This window comes from Rhamphochromis longiceps, linkage group LG17, assembly GCF_057381845.1.
Source record: "Rhamphochromis longiceps isolate RC_006_pf linkage group LG17, R_longiceps_female_GT1.1, whole genome shotgun sequence".
Lineage (NCBI taxonomy): Eukaryota > Metazoa > Chordata > Actinopteri > Cichliformes > Cichlidae > Rhamphochromis > Rhamphochromis longiceps.
In genome coordinates, this window is record NC_140573.1 from 11,155,652 (window position 1) to 11,177,877 (window position 22,226).

At 40.9% G+C, this 22,226-nt stretch overlaps 1 protein-coding gene across 4 annotated transcripts in view; it reads left to right on the forward strand.

Annotated features, from left to right (window-relative positions):
- The window catches only part of bcar3 (BCAR3 adaptor protein, NSP family member), an 80,146-nt gene that overhangs the window by 21,629 nt on the left and 36,291 nt on the right, over window positions 1-22,226 (forward strand). For 3 of the 4 annotated variants that reach the window (XM_085386053.1, XM_085386056.1, XM_085386054.1), the window contains 2 exons: window positions 14,019-14,214; window positions 14,321-14,575. In XM_085386053.1, the coding sequence (XP_085242179.1) occupies window positions 14,019-14,214; window positions 14,321-14,575 (451 nt within the window). Of the gene's footprint in view, window positions 1-6,453; window positions 6,630-14,018; window positions 14,215-14,320; window positions 14,576-22,226 lie in introns of those variants that run through there. The other variant, XM_085386055.1, reaches the window with a different exon arrangement.

Consider the following 22,226-nt stretch of genomic DNA (forward strand, 5'->3'; position numbering starts at 1 on the left):
GTGCAGCAGGTACTTTCCTTAACAGCAGGTATTAAAAAGCAGTGGAGAAGAAGAGATGTTCTAATTAGAGCATTTAGAGGGTGAAATAGGAGGCATCAGTAAAACCCCCACATGCATGCTCATGCCTCACATATTTGAGGCATTTTATTTTGAGGCACTGTTTTGTTACAGCTGTTTGTGTCATTGAGGCTATTCTGTGTATGCTGTGTTAAAATTCCATGTTTAAATACCTGAGCTCGGTAGTTGTTTGAGAGGTTTTTTGGGGTTTTGTTTTTTTCTTTGCATATAGGTTTAATTTCAGTTTATAACCACATTCATTAGCATTATGTGATAATACCGTGGCATCAGCATGGGAAGCATCAAGGTGTACATAAGCACATATTAATGAATACTTTTATATTCCTTTCAGGACTGTGGTTTACAGCACTCAGGTTTATCGAATCAGCGCTGTACTCTGAAAGTAACAGGACTGTGTGTGCTCTTTTCATCTTTCAAGTTCAAATTCCAGTCATGTGCTAAATATTTTCAAGGTGATGCACTTGAACATGCTCAATGTGTACCTAGCTGCATGGATGGTTTTACATAATGAGTCGCCATCTTTGAGCTTCCTCGCCCTACCTGGTCACTACTTGCCAAATAAGCAGCAACAAAAGTAGAGGCTGTACTGTAAACACTACAACCAAATATTTGAAATGTGACTGTTGATGCAGCAGTGTCTGACAGTAGATCTATTACGTCCTCTGAATCAGGCTGTTTTTTCGTGTGCCTCACCTCGCTGTTCACTCCTGTCAGGACTACCTGTCTTGGACTATTTGTCATGTTCCTCTGTGCATTTATAAGCAGCTTTAGTTGTGTTGCAGACACTGTCTTGTTTTGGGAGGCTGCTGAAGGGAGCATTGATGCTTCAGGGGTTAGTTTGGACAGCAACGTATGCAGCTGGTGTGCATCAAAGTAACATCCTCATGGTAAGAGACATAGTTCTAGACGGACATGTAATGTTAGCGTAAATGAGATTTCACTTTGTTTGCTGCTGCTTTTTGTATTTGATCACAATGAGAGAGAGGAAGGGACAGCATGAATGTGACTTAATGAGACTTGACCTCGATTTACAATTTGGAAGAAACTGTGACTTTGTTACGAACAGCAGGGAGTAGAACAAGAACCAAATCAAGTCTTTTTAAACAGAATCTGGCGCAGTTCGCAGTGGAGACCTGCAGATTCTCAGTGCACATCACATACAGTTTATGTAAAAACACAAGATGCGTGCACTGAGTTTACCTCACAGACATTCTTCGTACTAAATATTAGATAATTCTCGGTGCCGGGCTTCAGGCTGGTTAATCTCCCTTGTGAAGGTGATAGACTCATCAACATGACCTTCAGTTAATACTAAGTGTACTATAAACATCTTCCTGTTTCTGTCTGCATGTGTCAGTAACACAAACTCAGCTGTCAACAATTCTGCTCTTATCTCACAAATGTCAAAACAGGGAATATCTAGCTCCCAGATTTATCCAAATGGTCGAATTCTTGGAGAAAAAGTAAACTTTAAAATGTTCCTTATGTACTTCTGGAATCTGTCCAACACTGCTGCTATATGCTTCCATGTCAGTGTCACGTTGTGAAAACCGCTCGAGGTCCTGTGAAATTAAACATTCACTATTTTAACCATCTTAACAAATGACCATGTTTGTCCTTTTCTGAAAAACAAAGCCACTCTTCATTTCTTTATATTTTGCGAGGAGAACTAGGATTTATTCTGCAAACTTTTTTGGAATTGCACTATATAAAGGAAAAAATGGCGTTTGTACAGCTAGATCAGTGTTTGGTATGAACATCTTTATTCAACTCTGCCCGAACTTTCTTAGGCAAGCTTTCTCCTAATTTCTGTATTTACTCTTCAGGAATAGTTCTCCAGGCTTCTTGAAGGGCATTTCAAAGTTCCTCTTTGGGTGTTGGCTCCCTCCTCTGTGTATGTTCGTGACGATTTGAACTAAACATTTTAAATGTGGATCCATCACTACATAAGGGCTGTTGAAACTGAGTTTCAGTCCAGTTCTTGTGTAATTTGGCATACCTCAGCCTTTTCTCTCCATTTCCCTTCCTCAGTAATGGCTTCTTGACAGCCACCCTTCCACTGAGACAGTTTCTGATGAGGTGAGTAGCAGGGGAATGGAAAGAGCACATGCATCGCTCAGGTCCTGTGTCAGGTCTTTGCTGGATTATTTCCTGTTTTTTAAGGACATGATGTTCAGATACTGTTCATTTCATGTAGATAGTTTTTAGGTCTGTCACTTCTCCTTTTGCCATTTTTGTAGCTTCAACTAAAGGATTTGTTTTATTTATTTGTTTGTTTGTTTTTTCTTTTGTGATAGCCTGCTCGTAACACAGTACACAAAGATGGCCCTATATACAATTTAACATAAGTTCTTTAAGTTGTCTGTTATGTATAGACGGCACTGGTTTATTCTTTGAGTTAGGTGTGTTTTATTATGATTGAATGAATCATAGATCAATGTCATTGTAACTATGACAGTGTGAATAACACTGTATTTGGTCCTTTTTTATGAACACATTCAATAAATGACTAAAGATTGCACGTAGCAATCTTTATGGAACACATTATACATAAATGTGTTTGCAGATGACACCACTGTCATTGGCCACATTCAGGATGGTGATGAGTCCACATACCAGCAGGAAGTTGAGCGGCTGGTACTCTGGTGCGGTCAGCACAATCTGAAGCTGAACACTCTTAAGACTGTAGAGATGACAGTGGACTTCAGGAGACATCCCTCAACTCTGCTCCCCCTCACCATATCAGACAGCCCTGTGTCGACTGTGAAGATCTTCAAGTTCCTGGGTACAACCATCTCCCAGGACCTGAAGTGGGAGACCAACATCAACGCCATCCTCAGAAAGACCCAGAAGAGGATTTACTTCCTGAGACAACCCCTAACCCTACAGTCTTCCAAAGGAGCTGCTAATCCAGTTCTACACTGTGGTCATTGAGTCTGTCCTGTGCTCCTCCATCACAGTCTGGTATGGAGCAGCCACTAAACAGGACAGGAGCAGACTGCAGCGGACTGTACGGGCAGCAGAAAGGATCATCAGCGCCCCCCTGCCCTCCGTCCAGGATCTGTACCTCTCAAGAACCAGGAAACGGGCAGGGAAAATCATCACAGACCCCTCACACCCTGGACAGAGACTTTTTGATCTGCTGCCCTCTGGCAGACGGTATAGAAGACTGCAGTCCAGGACCACCCAACAGTTTCTTTCCCCTCGCCATCTCCCTCCTAAACAGTTGACCTGTCACACTGCTCCCACTGCCAGACTACAACTGCACCTTATGTACATTCTGTAGTATTCATTCCACCTCATTTCATTTCTGTCATCCTGTATTCTATGTATATAAGTTTAGATTGGTTATTTATGGTTGGTTTACACAGTTTTTTTTTGTGTGTGTGTGTGTGTGTGTGTGTGTGTGTGTGTGTGTGTGTGTGTGTGTGTGTGTGTGTGTGTGTGTGTGCGTAATTTACATTGCTGTGCTTGAGAGTCACCATCTACCGGAACCAAATTCCTTGTATGTGTCTGCACATATACATGGCCAATAAACACGATTCTGATTCTGATTCTGATAAGCTGCTGTAATTGACGTATTGACTGACGTAGCTGTTCCACAGAAACCATGACTGCATAAGTCAGAAACCAGCAGATTTAATTCTACCTGAACTGATTCTTCAGCCAAAGACCTGCCTTTTCTTTTTTCCTTCTTTTTTTTTTTTTTTTTTTTTTAAGACCCTGAGGCTGCAACGGAGGAATGAGGAGTGGCATTAACAGAGAAATGTTTACTGATCAGAAATACACACATGGAAAGACAAGCATCTGTAAACAGAGCTATAAGAAAAATAAAGGAGCAGCAAGGAATAAGGAGCTGATGGAGAGAAAAGTAAAAATGGAACAAAGGTTGAAATCTATGCTTGATTTTTCTTTACTTCAGAGCTTCCTATTGAGAAGCAAGAGGAATACCACAGAATGAGGGAAGTGACTGTAATAAACTTGTAATAGCAGATCCTGTTCTTTGCAGGAAGCAGCTTCAGTTGGGAGTGACGCCAAGCCCATCTACTTAATGGTTTACTTGCACCCTGGTGTGTATGGGTGGAAAAACGGTGCCAACCTCAAAGTGCCAGCAAGGCTTTGTTCCAGTGTGCTACCTTAGTGTCCATGTGTCAAAGGAGGGTTTGGGCTAAGGACTAACACCAACAGGAAGTGCAGGAAATGGCTGTTATGGTGTGGTAATCTCCAAACATTTTTTAAAAAAAATCTAGTTATGTAAACAGTTTGTTTCTCCACTTTTCTAAAAGATAAAGCTTTGATGTTGCACGCTTCCTAATATTTAAGCAATCAAAAACAAGAAGAAACAGCAAATTCAATCAAACTTCAAACAGCAGGAAATCACTGGTGCTTTGTAGACATTGTAGTGCTAATTTAATCTGTTTTGCTTTAGAGTGACATTTCAGCCCCAAACTCCAAGTATGTCGTGGTGTTTCAAATTGGTAAAACAACTTTACCTCATCAAAGTTTACAAGACTTGTGACTCTTTTTTTTCCATTGCATTATTGCCACATACTCATTTACCGTAAGCTATAGATGCACCTCTGTGTGGGCTTAGATGAAAGGGTGGTTGCGTTTTCATCACAAAGACATGTGCCACTCAGTTTGGAAGGATAATGCTTCTGCTCCTCACTCCAGGCCCTCACATTTTGGGAAGCTCAGGTGATTCAGGAGATGATGACAGATTATACTTCTGACTCACCGTGCTGCTTTCTGGAAATACCACCCTTGCGTACAACATGCCAAGAATTTTTACATGCCTTTGTGAAAAGGCACTTTAAAACAAAATCTGCTTCAGATACATTTAGCTTTTACTTCCAAATAGCACTCCACGCAGGCAGGAGTCCAGGAGCAGCTTCTAGGCTTTGGCCTCTAACATTCACAGTGTGCTCTCTGTTCATCGTCAAGAAGAGGCCAAGAAGTAAGTTTCGTTTCTTTTTTTTAATTTAAGGAGATAATTTGTTAGTGACCAGATTTACTCAATATTTGTGGTGTTTTTTTTTAAGAAATGCAAATCTTTAACTACTTGTGCTGCCTCACTGCAAATACTGCTAACAGGCAAAATCAAAATAGAGGATAAAATGCAAATGTAATTTGGCTTGGTCTTTCAGTTTCTCTATAGCTCCTTCCCCAGGTTATAGAAATCACTTGATCCCTTTATAGTAAAGGAGTCACAGAGCTAAATGTAAAAATGTTCATTGTTTTGTTTATCATTCTTATGGTTTATGACCAGATTTTACTAGAAGGCATGATCAGACACAGACAGGAACAAATTATTTAAATCACTTAGAAATCAAACCAGAAGATTTGGTACCTGAAATTTTTGTGTGTGTCCTCGTTTTTATTTCAAACCTGAAAAGTCAGGCGCAACTTCTTATAAAAGTACAAACTGAAAGTTAGTGCCTTTCTTCCTGCTGGGCGATAATGTCGTGTCCCCAAATGTTGGAACATTAATGAATACCTAAAACCTCTGAACTGCAGGTAAAAGAGAAATTAAAAACAATATTCAGGTTCCTCAGTTTTGACAAATGTAGTGTGAACAACTTGAGATCAAAACACATGCATGTATGTAGCATTTTTGTGTGTGTGTCTAATGTGGGTCATCTGATCATCCTGGCTTTCACCGCAGCAGGATGGGCTTATTGTATTGTCTGACAGGAAACGCGCACACTCACACATAAACATGCATGTGTGCACGTGTCTGTGTGTTATCACCTCTAGACAATACAGAGGAACAGGAGCACAAAGACAGGAGAGTGTTGTCCTGAGGGCTGGCGAGCAGAGCCGCACACACATTCAAACAACACGGGCTAAAAATGAGCTCATACCTGATGTAATGACACAAGGAGAGCTCTTCTTCTTGCTTCTTCTCTTTCACAGATGAAATTTAATCATTCTCGCCAGCATTCCTGTTAAAAGAATGCACCAAAGTAGACTCTAAACTCTACTGATTTATGTTTCAGCTGACACTGAGTCGTGCTTAAAGTCCATGAGGCTTGAGAGCGCCTTAGGTTGCTCAAACGTGCAACATTCATGCCAAGACCACATTTTTCAGCCTCTCTGCAAATAGCAACATTAGGTCACCTCTAAATCTTCTTTAAGTACCAGACTAGTTGGTGGTGTTGGTGTCAGAGGTACCAAAGAAAAAGGTTGAGAGCATGAAATATGAGGCTGTGAAGGCAATACGGAGGAGGGGGAGATGGAGGAGAGGAGGGTATGTGGGAGTTTTCTTCTGTGCTGGGGGGTAGAAGACAACTCTGCTAAAAGAGAAAGAAAACTCCTCCCAAACACAGAAGTGCATGAAAGGCGGGGCTGAGAGCTCACAAATCACTCCCCAAAGAGAGGAGGAGGAGGGCAGAGTTTGTGACAATGCTGCGCTACTTGTTGTTGCCCATCCAAAGGAGCCGGTCAGCAATTTTTAGCTAGTCAGTCATTCAAATTATGAAAGTCAATAAGTTTGTGAAGTGAGAGAAAAGAGCAGCGATCACACACTGAGGAGGAGCTCACACTTGCAGGTAGGAATGAGAAGTTTGTAGGAGCACACTTGTATGCAGTGGGGTGTAGGAATGTGTATGTGGGGAAGTTGACAGCAGAGGAGACGGAGCTGAGGCAGCTATCTTTATGATCGTCTTCTGAATGCAATTTTTTTCCCCCGTTTGTCTGTTTTTCTACTTGTTACTTTCTTTCTCTGGCTGCTGTTTATCTCCCTACGCCGCTGTGCTTTCCCTTCATCTCACAGCTGTCTGTCCGTCCATCCCTCTTGGTTTCCTTGTTTACAGCTCCCAGTGAGTAAAATTTACTCTGGGATTTTTTTTTTTTGAGCAATAAGTTGCCATCCCAAGGCGCTGGGTGTAACTGCGGTTGCTGGGATTGGTGGTGTTAGCTGTGGAAAACCCAGCAGGAAATAATTACACGAAATATGAAAGATAAGACCAACGGCATTTCTTTCATCATTTTCTTTTTCTTGTTAGGCTCACTCACTTAAGCATTTGCTTATCCTGACTCGATGTGATAAATGACTCAAAAATCTGGCTGCTTGTCAGAGATGGCGTTGCTTAACCCTTTACAACACCTAAAATTAGTCGTTGCTAAATACGAAGATGATGAATATGTGTTTGTGACATATGACTTAAAAGATTTGTGAGTTTAAAACAAAACTGTAAATTAAAAGCTCTTATCAGACAGCGCTTTGCTGTTTTGCTCACGATCACTTTGACAGGTCGAGGCTGAAACTCTGACCTCTCAGTTATGAGATCACATCTTTAAACAGCAAGCCACCAACTAAATGATGACAGAGTCAGGCATGTGTGTCTGTGTGGTGTTGATGTTGGGGGGGGAACACATGTATGCAGCAGGTTGCTTCAGACATTAGTCAGTGTCATGTCTGAACTTCTCAGTGGAGTTGGAGTAAACCAATGAGATTCAGCCTTTAATGCTAAAATGTGTCTGTGTCAGATGCAAGGAGCACAGATTTGTGACGGTTGTGTGTTTCCAGGGTCAGTATTGTATGTGTAGTGTTGTGTTACTTGGATTCCTTGTGGTGTCAGTTGTTTGGTATTCCAGTAAGCCATCAGCACTATACAACCTACTAATCTTTGCAAAGACAGAGACCCTGCATAGCTGGAAAAGGGGGGAAAACAGATATTTATGGTCTTTATTTAAGTACATTGCTGCATTACTTGGTCATCACCAATATGTGGTACTTTAAATCTGAAGAAAATATTGTACATTTTCCTCTAATGCTTGCATCCGATGCCCAGAAGACTTTAGAGAGACACAAACATGTGACAAATACAGAGAGTACGATCCAGATTTATCCATCCAGCAGTATACTAAATAATATAGTTGGGAACTTTGAAGCATCTGGGCTAGACACAGCATCTTCAACATCAGTGATGTGGATTGTGTCAAAGAGGCTAAGTATTTTTGAATTAAACTTAGAACCTGCAATTTTTCTTTATTAAAGCAGTAAGACAGATGACGTGGAAATATGGACAAAAACAGCACAATGGTACCTTTCTACTATGCACATTACATGATGTTTAATGACATTTTAAAAAAGCTTTACAAGATTTGAAATGGTGTTACAGGTACCCCTCGTCCTTATGCTAAGCTCACATCATTATCCTCTAGCTCTAACCTTTCCTTATTGTTGTACAGACAAGTATGAAAAGGCTTGAAGTGGGATCAGTCTTGCCATCGAACTGTCAGAGAGAAGGCAAATGGGTCTGTTACCCAAAATGTCAAACACTGATTTAGTCATTTATGTGAAGAAGTGTTGGGTGGCTGCGCTTCAGGAGGTAGAGGAGATCATCTACTAATCAGAAGCTTGGTGGTTTGATCACTGGCTTTTTGGCAAGAGACTGAACGTCGAGTTGCTCCGATACAACCATTGGAGTGTGAATGCTAGGTGTGAAACACTTGGACACAGAAATAAGCCCTTGTATGAATGTGCGTGTAAATGGGTAATTGGGGCTTGTTGTAAGAAGCGGTTGGGGTGATCAAATTAAGTATGTAAGTACCAATCAATTTACATTTAGAGTAACATATTTAGCAGGTTTTTTTTTTTTTTTTTTTCCCTGCTTCATATCGATCCATTTGGGATCCTTTTGAGTCCACATGTAGTTAATGTAGTGGGTATGTGCTACCTTACCTTACTTAACCTGTTTCTTTTTTTGTTCTGCCTGTTTTCTCAACAAAAGCTTGAGTAAATGAAACCAATCACTGTCCTGGTGATTTTCCTTTTGGAGATAAGCCAGAATTTGTTATACAGCCTGGCTTGCACTATCCGTGCTTCCTTGTAAGTAGCATAGCTTTAGTTGTGAAATAACAATAAGATGACAGTGATAACACTAACCAATGCTTCAGGCATATATAGCCTTTAATTTGATCAATTTAACAAATAATTAAATATATCAGCTTTTTAATTCAATTGTTTACACATGAGAAGATGTCAGAAGTGCATCCCACAATGCAGTGCAATCTTTGTAGTTCAAACATCATTTGAAACTTGGTTTCAGATTTAAGGTTGCAGGTTCTTCCTGACAGTTCACTCTGCATCTTTTACTGAAGTGAAAATCTACAAGCTCCATTCATCACCTACTCAGCTGCCACTTCGTGCAACTGTCTGACAGTGTGGTGTACAGTGACTGTACAGTTAAGACTGATGTGTAAATGTACAAAATGAGTGCACATGCTGAGGGGAAGTTAGGTGTGACTGTCTGACAGAGTGAGAGATGTGCACAAAGGTTTAGAAGTATGAAATGGCAGCTACTGCTGTGGGATTTAATAAGAGCCTCATTAATATGTTAAACACATCTCTCTCACACACACACACTCTTTCTCACACACACACACACACACACACACACACACACTGGTGAGCCCACGCACTGAAGAGCGCAGTAGGACACCTCTCCCTCTCTCTAACAAAGACTGGCTCTACACAGTGGTCATGTGACAGTTGTTCCCATTGTTCACTTCTGGCCAGGGGTGGTTTTCCTAATGTGTGTGTGTGTGTGCATGCGCATGAGTATTTGCGTGCATGTTAAAGCAGGAAGACACTTTAAGCCAGCCAGAGGAAATCCCTCATTCCCAAGCATGTTGATGTTTGCGCTCGTCCTCCCGGTTGTGTGTATGCTCGTGTGTAATGACAGACCACCTCTGCAGCATCTGAAGCTTAATGTTAAAACCCTACTTTATTTTTGAAGCATTTTATCGAGTGTGTTTTTTAATCTAGACGCTCGGTTTGTGTTTTGTAAACCATCTGTCCATGGTACCAAAGGACTAAAAGAGATTCGCGGAACTCTCTTAAAGACTCCTGATGTTCCCCAAAAAGGCCAATATTTTAAAACCACTACTTGAGTGGATTAGCCAAAGAGCTCTCTGCCTCCTGGCTGATGTGTTGGGTTGGCTGGAGAGATGCTGAGAGAGCTCACCATCAAAACATTTGACTAAATTGAATTGAACCGATTGCAAAAGTAGTGTCCTTCAGATGGAAATGGCTCAAGAGATACTCTGTGAAAAGGAGGAAGGCATATTTGTTTTATTGATAGTAATTCTTTATAATGAACTGCTGTCCTCTAAATGTTTATACTGCCATTTCCTCTTCCCGTTAATCTACACGTCCCCCCCCTCCAAGGTCTTGTGCACAAATGTTATTGTTCCAAACCCAAGGCCTTCACTAGTGTTGGTGACAAACCAAATCTCACTTGAGGATGTTTTGTCTGTTACATGGCTAAAGAATAAAACTTTTTATTGGCTGGCAGACCTTTATGAACATGTGAAACTGTGTGAATTTCCCTTTTAACCATTTATTTTGGAATTGTCTAGCTACCCAATCTTACTGGGTTGAGGTAATAACAAAAATTTAACTTGTACTCAGCTTTGGGCTACCAGATGTTTAGGTAAGATAGCATAAATACCTTCTTAAAATATTCCTCATAACCAGTTTAAATACAATAACAATGTGACAGTTGAATAAGGATCCACCAATTGCAGGGGAATGATTGGGCATTTTGAAGGATATTTATTAAATGAACCTGAGGAATAAAAACTGAAACTTTATGACTGTTTTTCCTCTTTGTAACCGTCTACATTGCACTGTTAGTATATGAACATGAGTACGTTTGTAAACATGAAATATGTAAACATAGTTATTTCTTGTTGTTTCTGAAGGTAAGACTGCATCAAGTTTCTGATATGTTGATTTTTCTTACTGCTGTTTCATTTTAGTTTAGTTTTGATTTAAACAAATAATAATAAATTTATAAGCAAAAACTTTTTTTTCCCTCCAGCTCTTAGAATGAATAATTTATCATTATCTTGAAATGTTCATTCCTGTGTGTTTGTACGAAAGCACATTATTTAAAACAAACAGTTTTTCTGTAAAACAACAAGCGAAAATTGATACCAGTTGAAATGTGGGTCAAAATTGTAGAAATAATGACTCAGCATTCTTGATATTTTTTTTGTTGATACCCCTATCTTTTCTGCCGTATACTGATTATATTGTCACTTGTGCTTCTGAGGGATTATGTTATGAGCGCTAGTATTAACCGTTACGATACTGATTTTAAGAAGTTTTTACGTTACTTAACGTGCACACACCTTGTACATGAAAAAAAGGCACTAGCAAGTGTCACTCAAACCTAATGTGAAGTTAAAACTTGCTGGTATAAAACACAAATTCTTTGGCATGGATGTCTTTTCAAATCTGTCTGACCCACTATAGCGTATACTGTCCATACATAGGAAATAATAGACTTGGTATAGGAAGCACTTGCACTCATTTGCAGAGTTATAACTACTGGTTGAACAGCTGTGGAGAAGAGAGGGTGAACCAGGGACAAAGATAAAAGTGGTGGGGAACTAGACGAGTCCATTATTATAAGAGGTAAAAGGATAAAGAAAAGGGAGAAGGACAAGTCTGGGAGCTGCCATGATGGACAGGCAGGGAGGAAGGGAGGGAGGGCATGTCTGTGTGGAGGAGGGTGTGAGACTACAAGAGAAAGGGGGAAGATGGATGAGTAGGGACCAGTGAGAGAAGAGTGAAATAATGCAGAAAAAAATAAATGGTTGGAAAAGAATAGGCAAATGTACAGGACAAGAGTGTAGCTGTAGCTCTCAGAATCAATTGTTTATGTATTAGTTAAACGGACCCAGTATACGGGAGTAAGTGCTAAATGTTTGTGTTTTCAATCAGTGAGAGTCAGTCAATTCTCTTCTGCAGGAGAGTGTGTGTCTGTGTCTGGCAGATGGTCAGGGCCACACACACACAAATACACATACAGCTGACCGTCCCCAAGGGTCGTATAATAGCTTCTCCTGTTGTAGTCGTTCTACCCTTCAGAGGAATCCACTCTCTCTGACCCGGCATGCCTTAGAAGGACTTTTACTGTGTACACTGAAGAGTCCTGAACCAGCCAGCTGTTCCTTTCTCTAAACCATTATTTGCATTTTTATTGATATTCATGATTACAAGCTGGTGGCTCAGTGACCCCCTGCTGGAGTTAAGTTTTAGCATTTAGTTCCAGTTTAAGGCGGTCCTGGTTTATTTATAGGAGTGACCAAACTCCAAGAACCTACTGAAAGGTGGTGTCCTCTCGTTTGTAGCCTTCTCCTTTGAGCTGGTGTTAACTCTAGCGTTTGCCATTTAACGTGACAGCAAACAACAGCCGTAGATGAGAAACTATGCGAGTATTTTTGCCAAAAGACCAAAAAAGTGCTACTAAACACAAATCTTGGAGACATCACACAGGGTATCAATCATCTCAGTCATTGAGCATACTTTAGCACAGCCCTGGAAGCGGGGAAATTGACTTCTGTGGCTGTAATGCTGCTCCAACAAGTGCTCCAATTTATGCTTTCACATATTTTTAAGCGCTAGTTCTGTTCGCATTGGCAGAAGTCTAAACAAAAATGCTACAAAGACATTTTATCATTTCGGCTTGCTATCAAAGTATTAAATGTAAGACAGTTTGCTGCTAGGAGGCACGTTTCTGTACTGTACACATGGTCTGAAATGATGTCCGTCTGAGCTGTTAGTTTTTGTTGTTTGTTGCGGATCATCTTTTTTGTTATTATCATGCACATGTAAAAGTGGTCCAGCAGCATTTTTCTGCAGTTACTGCAGGTCAGTTGAACACCGGTCAGTTTGATTATGTTCCTTCAGCTTGTGTTCTCTGATCATAATCAGGCTGTTTAACAATAGCAAACACGGGCTCAGTTGTTCAGATCAGATTCTTAGGTTTGAGATTAGAGAGCGGGTCAGTTGAATCCAGTCTGCTACCGTGTTATTTTAGTTTGTACAGTATGACTAACTGCTGTGCTGTGAGTGATTCAGAGCGGATAAAGCTGTGCTGTTCACTCATCGTCACACAGCAGGGGAATTTCTCTGTCCTGTGTTTTAGTTCCCTGTCATCCTATCGGTCATGTTCATCATGCTGTATTTATAACTGTGTCTGTCTGTTCATTACACAAGATCTAGCTAATGGGCAAAAATAAAGTTGAGTGCAGTGCTGCTCTCTTTTCTTTTTTTCTGTTTTCCCTTTTTTTAAGTATCTGGTGTATGAATCAGTTTTTAAGGAGATTACTGGAATACAAAGTATTTTGAAAATGTCCTAGTGTTATACTGATACTGATACTCAGAGGTTGTTGCTAAAAATATCACATAACACTGAGGCACACAGGGTCAGACCTCTATTCTGTTCTCATATCCACTAACAGAGGGCTGAAGTCAGCCTTCAGTCTGGTGTGGGAGAAAAGAAAACGTGGCTCCGATCCAACTATTGTATAAAAATTGGCTCAGGCGAAATTCTCAAACACATCTACTTTACTTTAATCTTCCCCTCTTCAGTGGAAATATTAAATTGTTATCCATTTGCTAACTTATGTGGATTTTATTGGCTTCGTTTTCAGACACAGTGTAGCTACAGATTTTGTTTCAGAGTGTGCACATGAAATTTTTTGTTTTTTTAAAAAAAAGGGGGGGGAATCCATTAAATAGAGATGGGGTGTTATTCAGAGGTCAGATTAACTTGCTGCATCTACTAAACATTAGCGAAAAGTGCTAGTAAGTATTTCTGTATGTATGAACACTTGAAAGAGAGTGAGAATGATGGCTTTGTGTCTCCATTAAAGAGAGACAACTACTGTATACTGGCTGTGTGCGCCATTTCATCTCAGTCAGTGCTTCATGTCAGCCATTGTTACACAAATGTATAGCTGAGATTACTGTTCGTTATAACACACCTGAAGACAGCTAATTTGTTTGATTCATTCACTTAGTTTCCTTTATATTTGCAGGAACTCAGTAAAGTTCTTAATCTTTATTAAGTAATCCAAAGTCATGGTGTATGTCATTACTGTTTAACAGTAAATGTCTGTATGTGTTTTGTTTCCAGAGTTGAGGATGATGGCAGAGGGGCGTTTTGCTAGTCTGCCCAGGTCTCTTCAAGCACACCACACCCTGGGAGGAGGCACAGGCCACTCTGGAGTACCCAGCAGCCCTCTTGGTGCCCCAAGCAATAATACCTGCTCCTCCAGGAGGCACCAGGCCTCTCTCACATCCTCCATGGATCTTCTCAGCTCCAGACCTGGGTAAGCTGTGTAACCATCATAAGCTCACTGCTGTTGAGTCATTTATTAGAAATCAGCAATAGTAACATTTCCCAGTGTGAGTAACTGTTTGCTTTTTGTCCTGCAGTCTCCATCCAGGCCAGTGTGGCAGCCTATCAGAAAAGCCAGCTGCCACCTACCAGCCAATCTCTATTCATGGGACTCTGCCTCGGCGCAAAAGAGGAGGGGTCAACCTCACACATGGAAACTACACCTGGGACCCCAAAGCCAATCACACAGAGCCTTTAATTTATGAGAATGCATTACTGACTGCTGAGTACCCTCATCAGTCCATGACCTCTTCACTGGTCCAAAATATCGCTGATGACTTCCATGGTTACAGGTAAACATGTTCACAAACACAGACAAACATGGATAATGCTTCTGGATGTTTATAGTTTCATTTTCATTCTGCGGTTTGTTCTTGCACATTCTGGGCAAATGACAGTCTTCATCACAAGTACGACTGTTGCTTATCTTTATATCTGTCAGATGTTTGTGTAGGGAAACCATCTTTCAGAAGAAGCACCTTTTGTTCAGTACTATCATGATAAAAGGTGATTGTTGCAGGGGTGTCTTGTCATTCTGAAGGTTGGCAATGTTTGATGATCAGAGACTGTTAGTGCTCTCGAGAAAACACTGCTCCTCTTCAGACTGGAGAGTGAGACAGTGTGGAGTTGGATGGAGAAAAGTGAGGTTGTATAGAGACCCCTGAGGGGGTGTAGTGATTAGCTCAACTTCAGAGGGAGCACACACACACACACACACAAACCCACACACATCTCATCCCTCATCATGTCCTCCACCTTTCTATCTCTAGTGTAGAGTTACAACAGACTGTATCTGATGTAGCCAGCTTTGTGTGTGCATGTGATGTGCGTCTGTGGGCGCATTCGTGTAGCCCCCAGCAGTTGGGTTACCTTTGTTGGTCAGGGTGTGGCGTGGCAGATCAGAGACTACTGTGAAGTCTTTGTCTCTACTTTTTATCTGTCTGCCTCCATGCCGGATAGATTTCATAGACCGCTGACATACAGTGGGACAATTTGTCCAGGTCAAATTCAGCCTGTACAGGTGGCAAAATAATGAGTAGCATATTGTTCTTTTTTTGTGTGTTCTTTCACAACGTTAGTACAACTTCATGGGTATTTTCTTGTTCTTTTAAACAGCTAGCACAGAAAGTGCCAGTTTTTACACCTTTCATGCATAAATGAGCCTTTTGACTGATTAAAGTTCATGAAAATTCAGCCATTACCTGATGATAAAGTTCATCAAGAAAGCATATTTCTAAAGTTTTGGCATGTCGGTTCTCATCCACCCAGGGGCGTAATTTCCAGGGGGGTTAAGGGGGTTATGACCCCCCCCCCCCTCAATAATCAGACCCAGCCAATATAACCCCCCCAGTAAAATTATGAATTATCTTGCATAAATAGGCTGCTAATTGTCTTTACTCATTTTGAATGTGAAATAGTTGCATGTTTAATCATCTGGGAATTTACCCAGATTTATTTATTTATTTAGACAGAGATCTTGACACCCCCCCCCCCCCCCCCCACCCCCAGCCTTACTTCAAGTTAAGACTGTGAGAATCAGGCAAAAGTTGCTTTTGATTATTCCTTCAGATTACCTGTGCAGGTTTGAACCATTCAGATGTTGAGTCCAAATATCAAGACTACAGATAATTAAACATATCTTTTTAAAATATCTACATACTCAGGAAACAAATACGATTATTAGGTTACTGGGTAAAGAGGGAACGGAAGGAAAGTGAGCATGCTGTTGTGTAGAAAAACACGAAAACACAGTCTTATCTTTTGCTCAGCATGAAACTGGAGATAAACAAACCACCAGGGACCTGCTGTGATAGCTTGATAACCTGGTCGTTTCAGTGATGAATCAGCGCAGTTGAGTTTTTAAACTTATCCATCTACTGACTCAAATCCAGAGTATTTCCAAATAAGGCTCAGTTAGTATATTTGTCTCTCTCTTGTTGTGAACTCGTCATTACCACTCAGTTGTTGAATTATTCCAGGCCAAAACTCACAGCCCCACTGGGGCGAGGCACCTTGAGGAGACTGTTGTTGTGATTTGGCGTTATACAAATAAAATTGAGCTGAATAACTTCAGGTGATATAACACAGTTTTGCATTCTGAGCTACTTTTCATTTTTTTAAAAACGTGTCTAATTTGATTTAGATTGTTTGCCATTAACTCCACTTTAGGCTGACAGCAAAGAATGTCAATAGTGTTCCCTTTAAGCAGTCAGAGCAGATCCAAAATTATTGCAACTTTAAGTAATAAACTTTGGATCTCGATGCCTTTGAAATGGTTGCTTCAAAGACGAGGACCAGGTTTGCACCCACTCAGTCAATTGCTGTCGTCAGATTGATTACAGTGTGTTGGCAAGCTGCAAGTCTGCATTTATGAATTAGACTGCAATAATTTGCTTGCGCACTCCAATCTGTCGCAGTGTGGTCGCAGTCAAGCCAAGTTGGGCCACAGTTTTTGTAGCCATGTGCTTTCTGCACCCAGGCAAACCTTGTGATTGAAAGTGATCACCCTGAGGTTGAGGACATGTGCAACCATGACAACCACCTAGTCACACGCTCTTCTATTTTGACTCTAGGGTGACTGAGCCATAATGTAAGGATGGCAGCTAATGACCTGACAGAAAGGAAAGTATCTTATTCAAGTCCACATCCTCAAATTTAAAGTTTCCTGTTCAATTATGCTGGTTCTTCTTAGTTTTTATGAGTTGACACAAATTCTTTTTCCTATTCAAACTAAAACATTCAAACTTTTTATTTTTCTAGTGCACATATAGATTGCTTGCTTACTGTGATCTTAACACTCCCAGAAATTTTCCAAATTCCAGAGTTTCCTCCCACCTCTGGTCATTTGGTTTCAAACTACAAACAATTCACAGCAGAGATTTCTATAAAATGATGAGTATGTCTTTATGGAATGTAACCACTGACTGTCCATTGCTGGCCTATGACCCCTAACCTTATGTCACACTATCTTCCCATTGGTCCATGTGTCTTTGTGTTGACCTTTGAGGGCAGCTCTAGGACCACCAAGAAAGGAGGGGGAGGAGGAAACTGAGCAGACAGAGTTCAGAGTTGGAGGGAGTATAGATGGACAATAACAGACTGGTGATATCTGAAACTTTTCTTTTTATTTGTATAGTGTAAATGAAATTCTGAATTCCCCACCCGCTAACAATAACTCACTAACAAGTACTTTATGTAAGGTTTGTTCATATAGTGCTTTTTAAGAGCCAGAAAGTGCTTTACTGTATAAAATAAGATGCAACAAATTGTATAAATGGATAAAACGAAGCAAACGCAATCGTGCACGGATCTCAAGTCCAAGGAAAGCAAATTCTACACAAACAGATATCAAACATTTCTTTAGAACAATAGTTCAGTGTTTAATTTTAAACATTATGCTACCTTGGATACCTTGGATGCACTATAAAATGCATACCAGTAAACAGATCATCATTGATCATCAAGAACAAAATGGACTTCCTTTTTCCAAATGCACTCAATATTATTGTTTTTTTTTTTTTTGTAGTTTTGTGAAAGCTGAATCATTACAAAAGGTTCACTAAAAATGTCCTTTTGTAGGCTAAACTCAACAGATTGTCCTGGAAAGGGGATGATTCAGAGTAAATCTGCTATCTACAGCAGTGCAAATGACATTTAGCCTTGTATTTTACCTGTTTGTACTGAAAAGATGTTGTATCTGAAAAGATGCCAGGTGTCAGAGCCGTTCTTATTCTAATTTATTCTAATTTATCAGTTTATTTAGTTTTTGTTACTCCGTTTCATTTCTGCTTTGCATTGTAGGACAACTGTCTGCCAACAGAGCCAGTGTGTTTTGCAGCATATTGTACGAAACTAAGATCAAATGCCTTTTGGGAATTAATTAATGCCATTTATTTTAGAATAACTGTTCAGCCTGTGGTATTAAAACTAGAATGCATAGAAATCAGCTAAGATAAACACAAACTGACAGTAAATTGAGACTTTTCACTTTCTAATGGAAGCACACTGACCTCTGTAGGCTGCCTTCAGACTCTGCATGCTGCCATCAACTTTTTCCATTTCTCCCTATCCTTGTCTGTCTCTCTCTCTCTCTCTGTCTTAGCCTCCCTTCAACACACTCTCGCTCCCACACACACAAATATAGTGTAGTTCCTAACTTAAGCCAGTTGTGGTCTTGCTGAGTATTGTGCGGTGAAGCGCAAAGAACAACAGTAGCCAGAAAAAGATTGTGGCGAGTGCTGCCTCGCAGTGGTCAGCTCGTGTCCCCTGGAATGCTTCGCTATCGCACATCCATCATGCTCTGTTTAAATTCTTTTAACGCTGTAGCCAGGATGAGTAAACATTGCTAACCTAGCACACAAGGAGTGACACCGAATCTCTGTTTGCTCCGGGGCTATCACTCTGTTTGTGAGCCTGACCTTTGACCTGCCTGAGGGGAATTTTCAAAAAAGGGAATTTCCCTCCCTCAATTTTGGCACTTTTAACCCAGGAGGATGTAGATGGGTGTTGTCTGTCTGCATTGAACCCACCTAATCCTGGAGATCCAGGCTGAGGTTACAAGGGGCAAGTGGTTGGAGTGGTAAAAAACTTTGGTCCCATCAAAGGTCCAGCAAACCACTGACCTCAGAGAAGCAACACACATGGATACAGAAAATGTTCAGTGAGTTTCTGATTTTAGTTCAGATTTCAAACCACAGAAATTCCTCTACTGCTTCTATGTCCTTTATCTTCAGCGTTGAATATCAAGCACTAATCAGTGTATGCCAAACATAATGCATTACCTGCAGCAGGTGCTTTTATAACATAGGACAGAGGCTCTGCAGCCACTCACAGCTCTTTTCCCATTGGTAGAAGCTTCCCATTGCTTTGATATAGAGTATCACCAGCAGTTCACATTTTAAATTTTGTCAGCATGTCAGCAGTGCAGTGGTTAGCACTGTCATCTCACGGCAAGAAGGTCTCTGGCTATTTATAGCTTCCTCCCACAATCCAAAGACATGTGTTAGATTAACTGGTGACTTTTAAAATTGAATTTAGGTACAAATGTAAGCATAAATGTTTGTGTCTCTATTACCCTGCAGTAGACTGGTGACCTGTCCAGGGTGTACACAACCTATCAGACAGCTGGGATAGGCGCCATCCCCACTGTGACCCCTATATTGGATAAGTGAAAGAGGATGGATGGAGTAAAAGAAAGCTATATCTATCGCTTGGTGCTTCATCCTGTAATTTTGGAATAGCGGGGGAGAGCATGGATGCATACACATACCCATCTAGTTTTTTTATTCCTCATAGTTGTATATTTTACTTTTTTTTTAAAAAAGCAAAGGAAAATTGAGAATTTAACAGCAGGCAAACAGATTCATTTGCTGTCTCTGCTAATACCTGAAACTTGTCTTGTCTTACTTCTGTAAATGGTCTACAGTGAAAAAAAATAACCCCAAAAATGTGAAAAGACGTTTCAGGAACGAGCACACGGCATCTGTATGGGAATGAATGAAAGGGAGCAATTTCGGAAATGCTGTGGAAAGTAGAGTAGATCGAAAGCACTTGATCACATCTTCAAACTCGATGCTGCTGCTAGTTTTGTGGCAGTTTAGGAGGTGAGGCAAGGGGGCGGTTCAGAGCGTGAATTCCTGAAAGAGCGCCCCATTCTTAGACTTCAAAAAACTTTCACAACATTACATTCGATACTGTTGACCATAATATCCTATTAGAGCGATTAGAACATGCTGTAGGTATTACAGGTACTGCGCTGCAGTGGTTTGTATCATATCTATCTAATAGACTCCAGTTTGTTCATGTAAATGGAGAGTCCTCTTCACACACTGAGGTTAATTATGGAGTTCCACAGGGTTCAGTGCTAGGACCAATTCTGTTTACATTATACATGCTTCCCTTGGGCAGCATCATTAGAAGACATAGCATACATTTTCACTGCTATGCAGATGACACCCAGCTCTATCTGTCCATGAAGCCAGATAACACACACCAATTAGTTAAACTGCAGGAATGTCTTAAAGACATAAAGATCTGGATGGCCGCTAACTTTCTGCTTCTTAATTCAGATAAAACTGAGGTTATTGTACTCGGCCCTGAAAAGCTTAGAAATATGGTATCTAACCAGATTCTTACTCTGGATGGCATTACCTTGGCCTCCAGTAACACTGTGAGGAACCTTGGAGTCATTTTTGACCAGGACATGTCCTTCAATGCACATATTAAACAAATATGTAAGACTGCGTTCTTCCATTTGCGCAACATCTCTAAAATTAGAAATATCCTGTCTCAGAGTGACGCTGAAAAACTAGTTCATGCATTTATTACTTCCAGGCTGGACTACTGTAATTCATTATTATCAGGATGTCCAAAAAACTCACTGAAAAGCCTTCAGCTAATCCAAAATGCTGCAGCAAGAGTCCTGACAGGGACTAGAAAGAGAGAGCATATTTCTCCTGTTTTCAGGCCCCTCTTCTGTGGAACCAGCTTCCAGTTTGGATTCAGGAGACAGACACTATCTCTACTTTCAAGATTAGGCTTAAAACTTTCCTTTTTGCTAAAGCATATAGTTAGGGCTGGACCAGGTGATCCTGAATCCTCCCTTAGTTATGCTGCAATAGACATAGGCTGCCAGGGGATTCCCATGATGGTAATGGCCTGCATTTGTATAGCGCTTTTCTAGTCCATAGGACCCCAAAGCGCTTTACACTACATTCAGTCATTCACCCATTCACACACACATTCACACACTGGCGATAGCAAGCTACATTGTAGCCACAGCTGCCCTGGGGCGCACTGACAGAGGCGAGGCTGCCGGACACTGGCGGCACCGGGCCCTCTGACCACCACCAGTAGGCAAACACGGGGTTAGTATCTTGCCCAAGGATATTTGGCATGCAGCCAGGATGCAGCCTGGGATCGAACCACCGACCTTCTGATTAGTGGCTGACCTGCTCTGCCACCTGAGCTACAGCCACCCCTCTCTTCCACAGCATGTCTTTTATCCTGTCTTCCTTCTCTCACCCCAACCGGTCGCAGCAGATGGCCGCCCCTCCCTGAGCCTGGTTCTGCCGGAGGTTTCTTCCTGTTAAAAGGGAGTTTTTCCTTCCCACTGTTGCCAAAGTGCTTGCTCATAGGGGGTCATATGATTGTTGGGTTTTTCTCTGTATCTATGAAGCGCCTTGAGGCGACTTATGTTGTGATTTGGCGCTATATAAATAAAATTGAATTGAATTGAATTTATGGCGCTTTTTCCAAATACAGTGATGGACTGAGTCATACAATCGTCAAATAAACCTCACAAAGAAATTAGTTCAGCTCCAGTATAGTCAAGTGCTTTAAGTTTTACTTTATAATACATTTAATTTGATTTATTTTGTACTCAGGTATGCATGCATACATTTATAGATCTGTTTCTAAATAGGACTACACATGCTAATGGATGTTGTTTTCATCTGTTTGGCAATTTTTAAGTTTTGTTGGTAATCATTCTGTCATAATGTCATAAATGCAACACACACATATACGGTATTATTGCAATGGCTGAATGTTTAGTGTATAGTATAGGGGTTTACACTGGTGAAGGATGCCCAGTTTGATTTTAGGTGACAATACAAAACAAAACAAAAAATCAACCTGGCGGAGCGACCTACTGTAGCGACTCCTTGTGGTGCAGCTGAAAGTGCTTTCTCTCAGCACCTTCAGGAAGTTCCTGATTGTGTCAGACACAGCCACTGAGAGGAAACCTCGGTGCAGATTTCATCTGTAAGCCCTGACGACCTGCCAGATGACTGATCTGTGCACCTAAAATAGAATCAGGTTTAATATGCTGCATTTCATCGGTTCTGCAAACTCATTAAGGGTAAGAGTGATCTGAACACCTTCCATGAATGATGACTATACATTGTTGTGAATGGGGGCTTCTGTTCAGTTACATAACTAAAT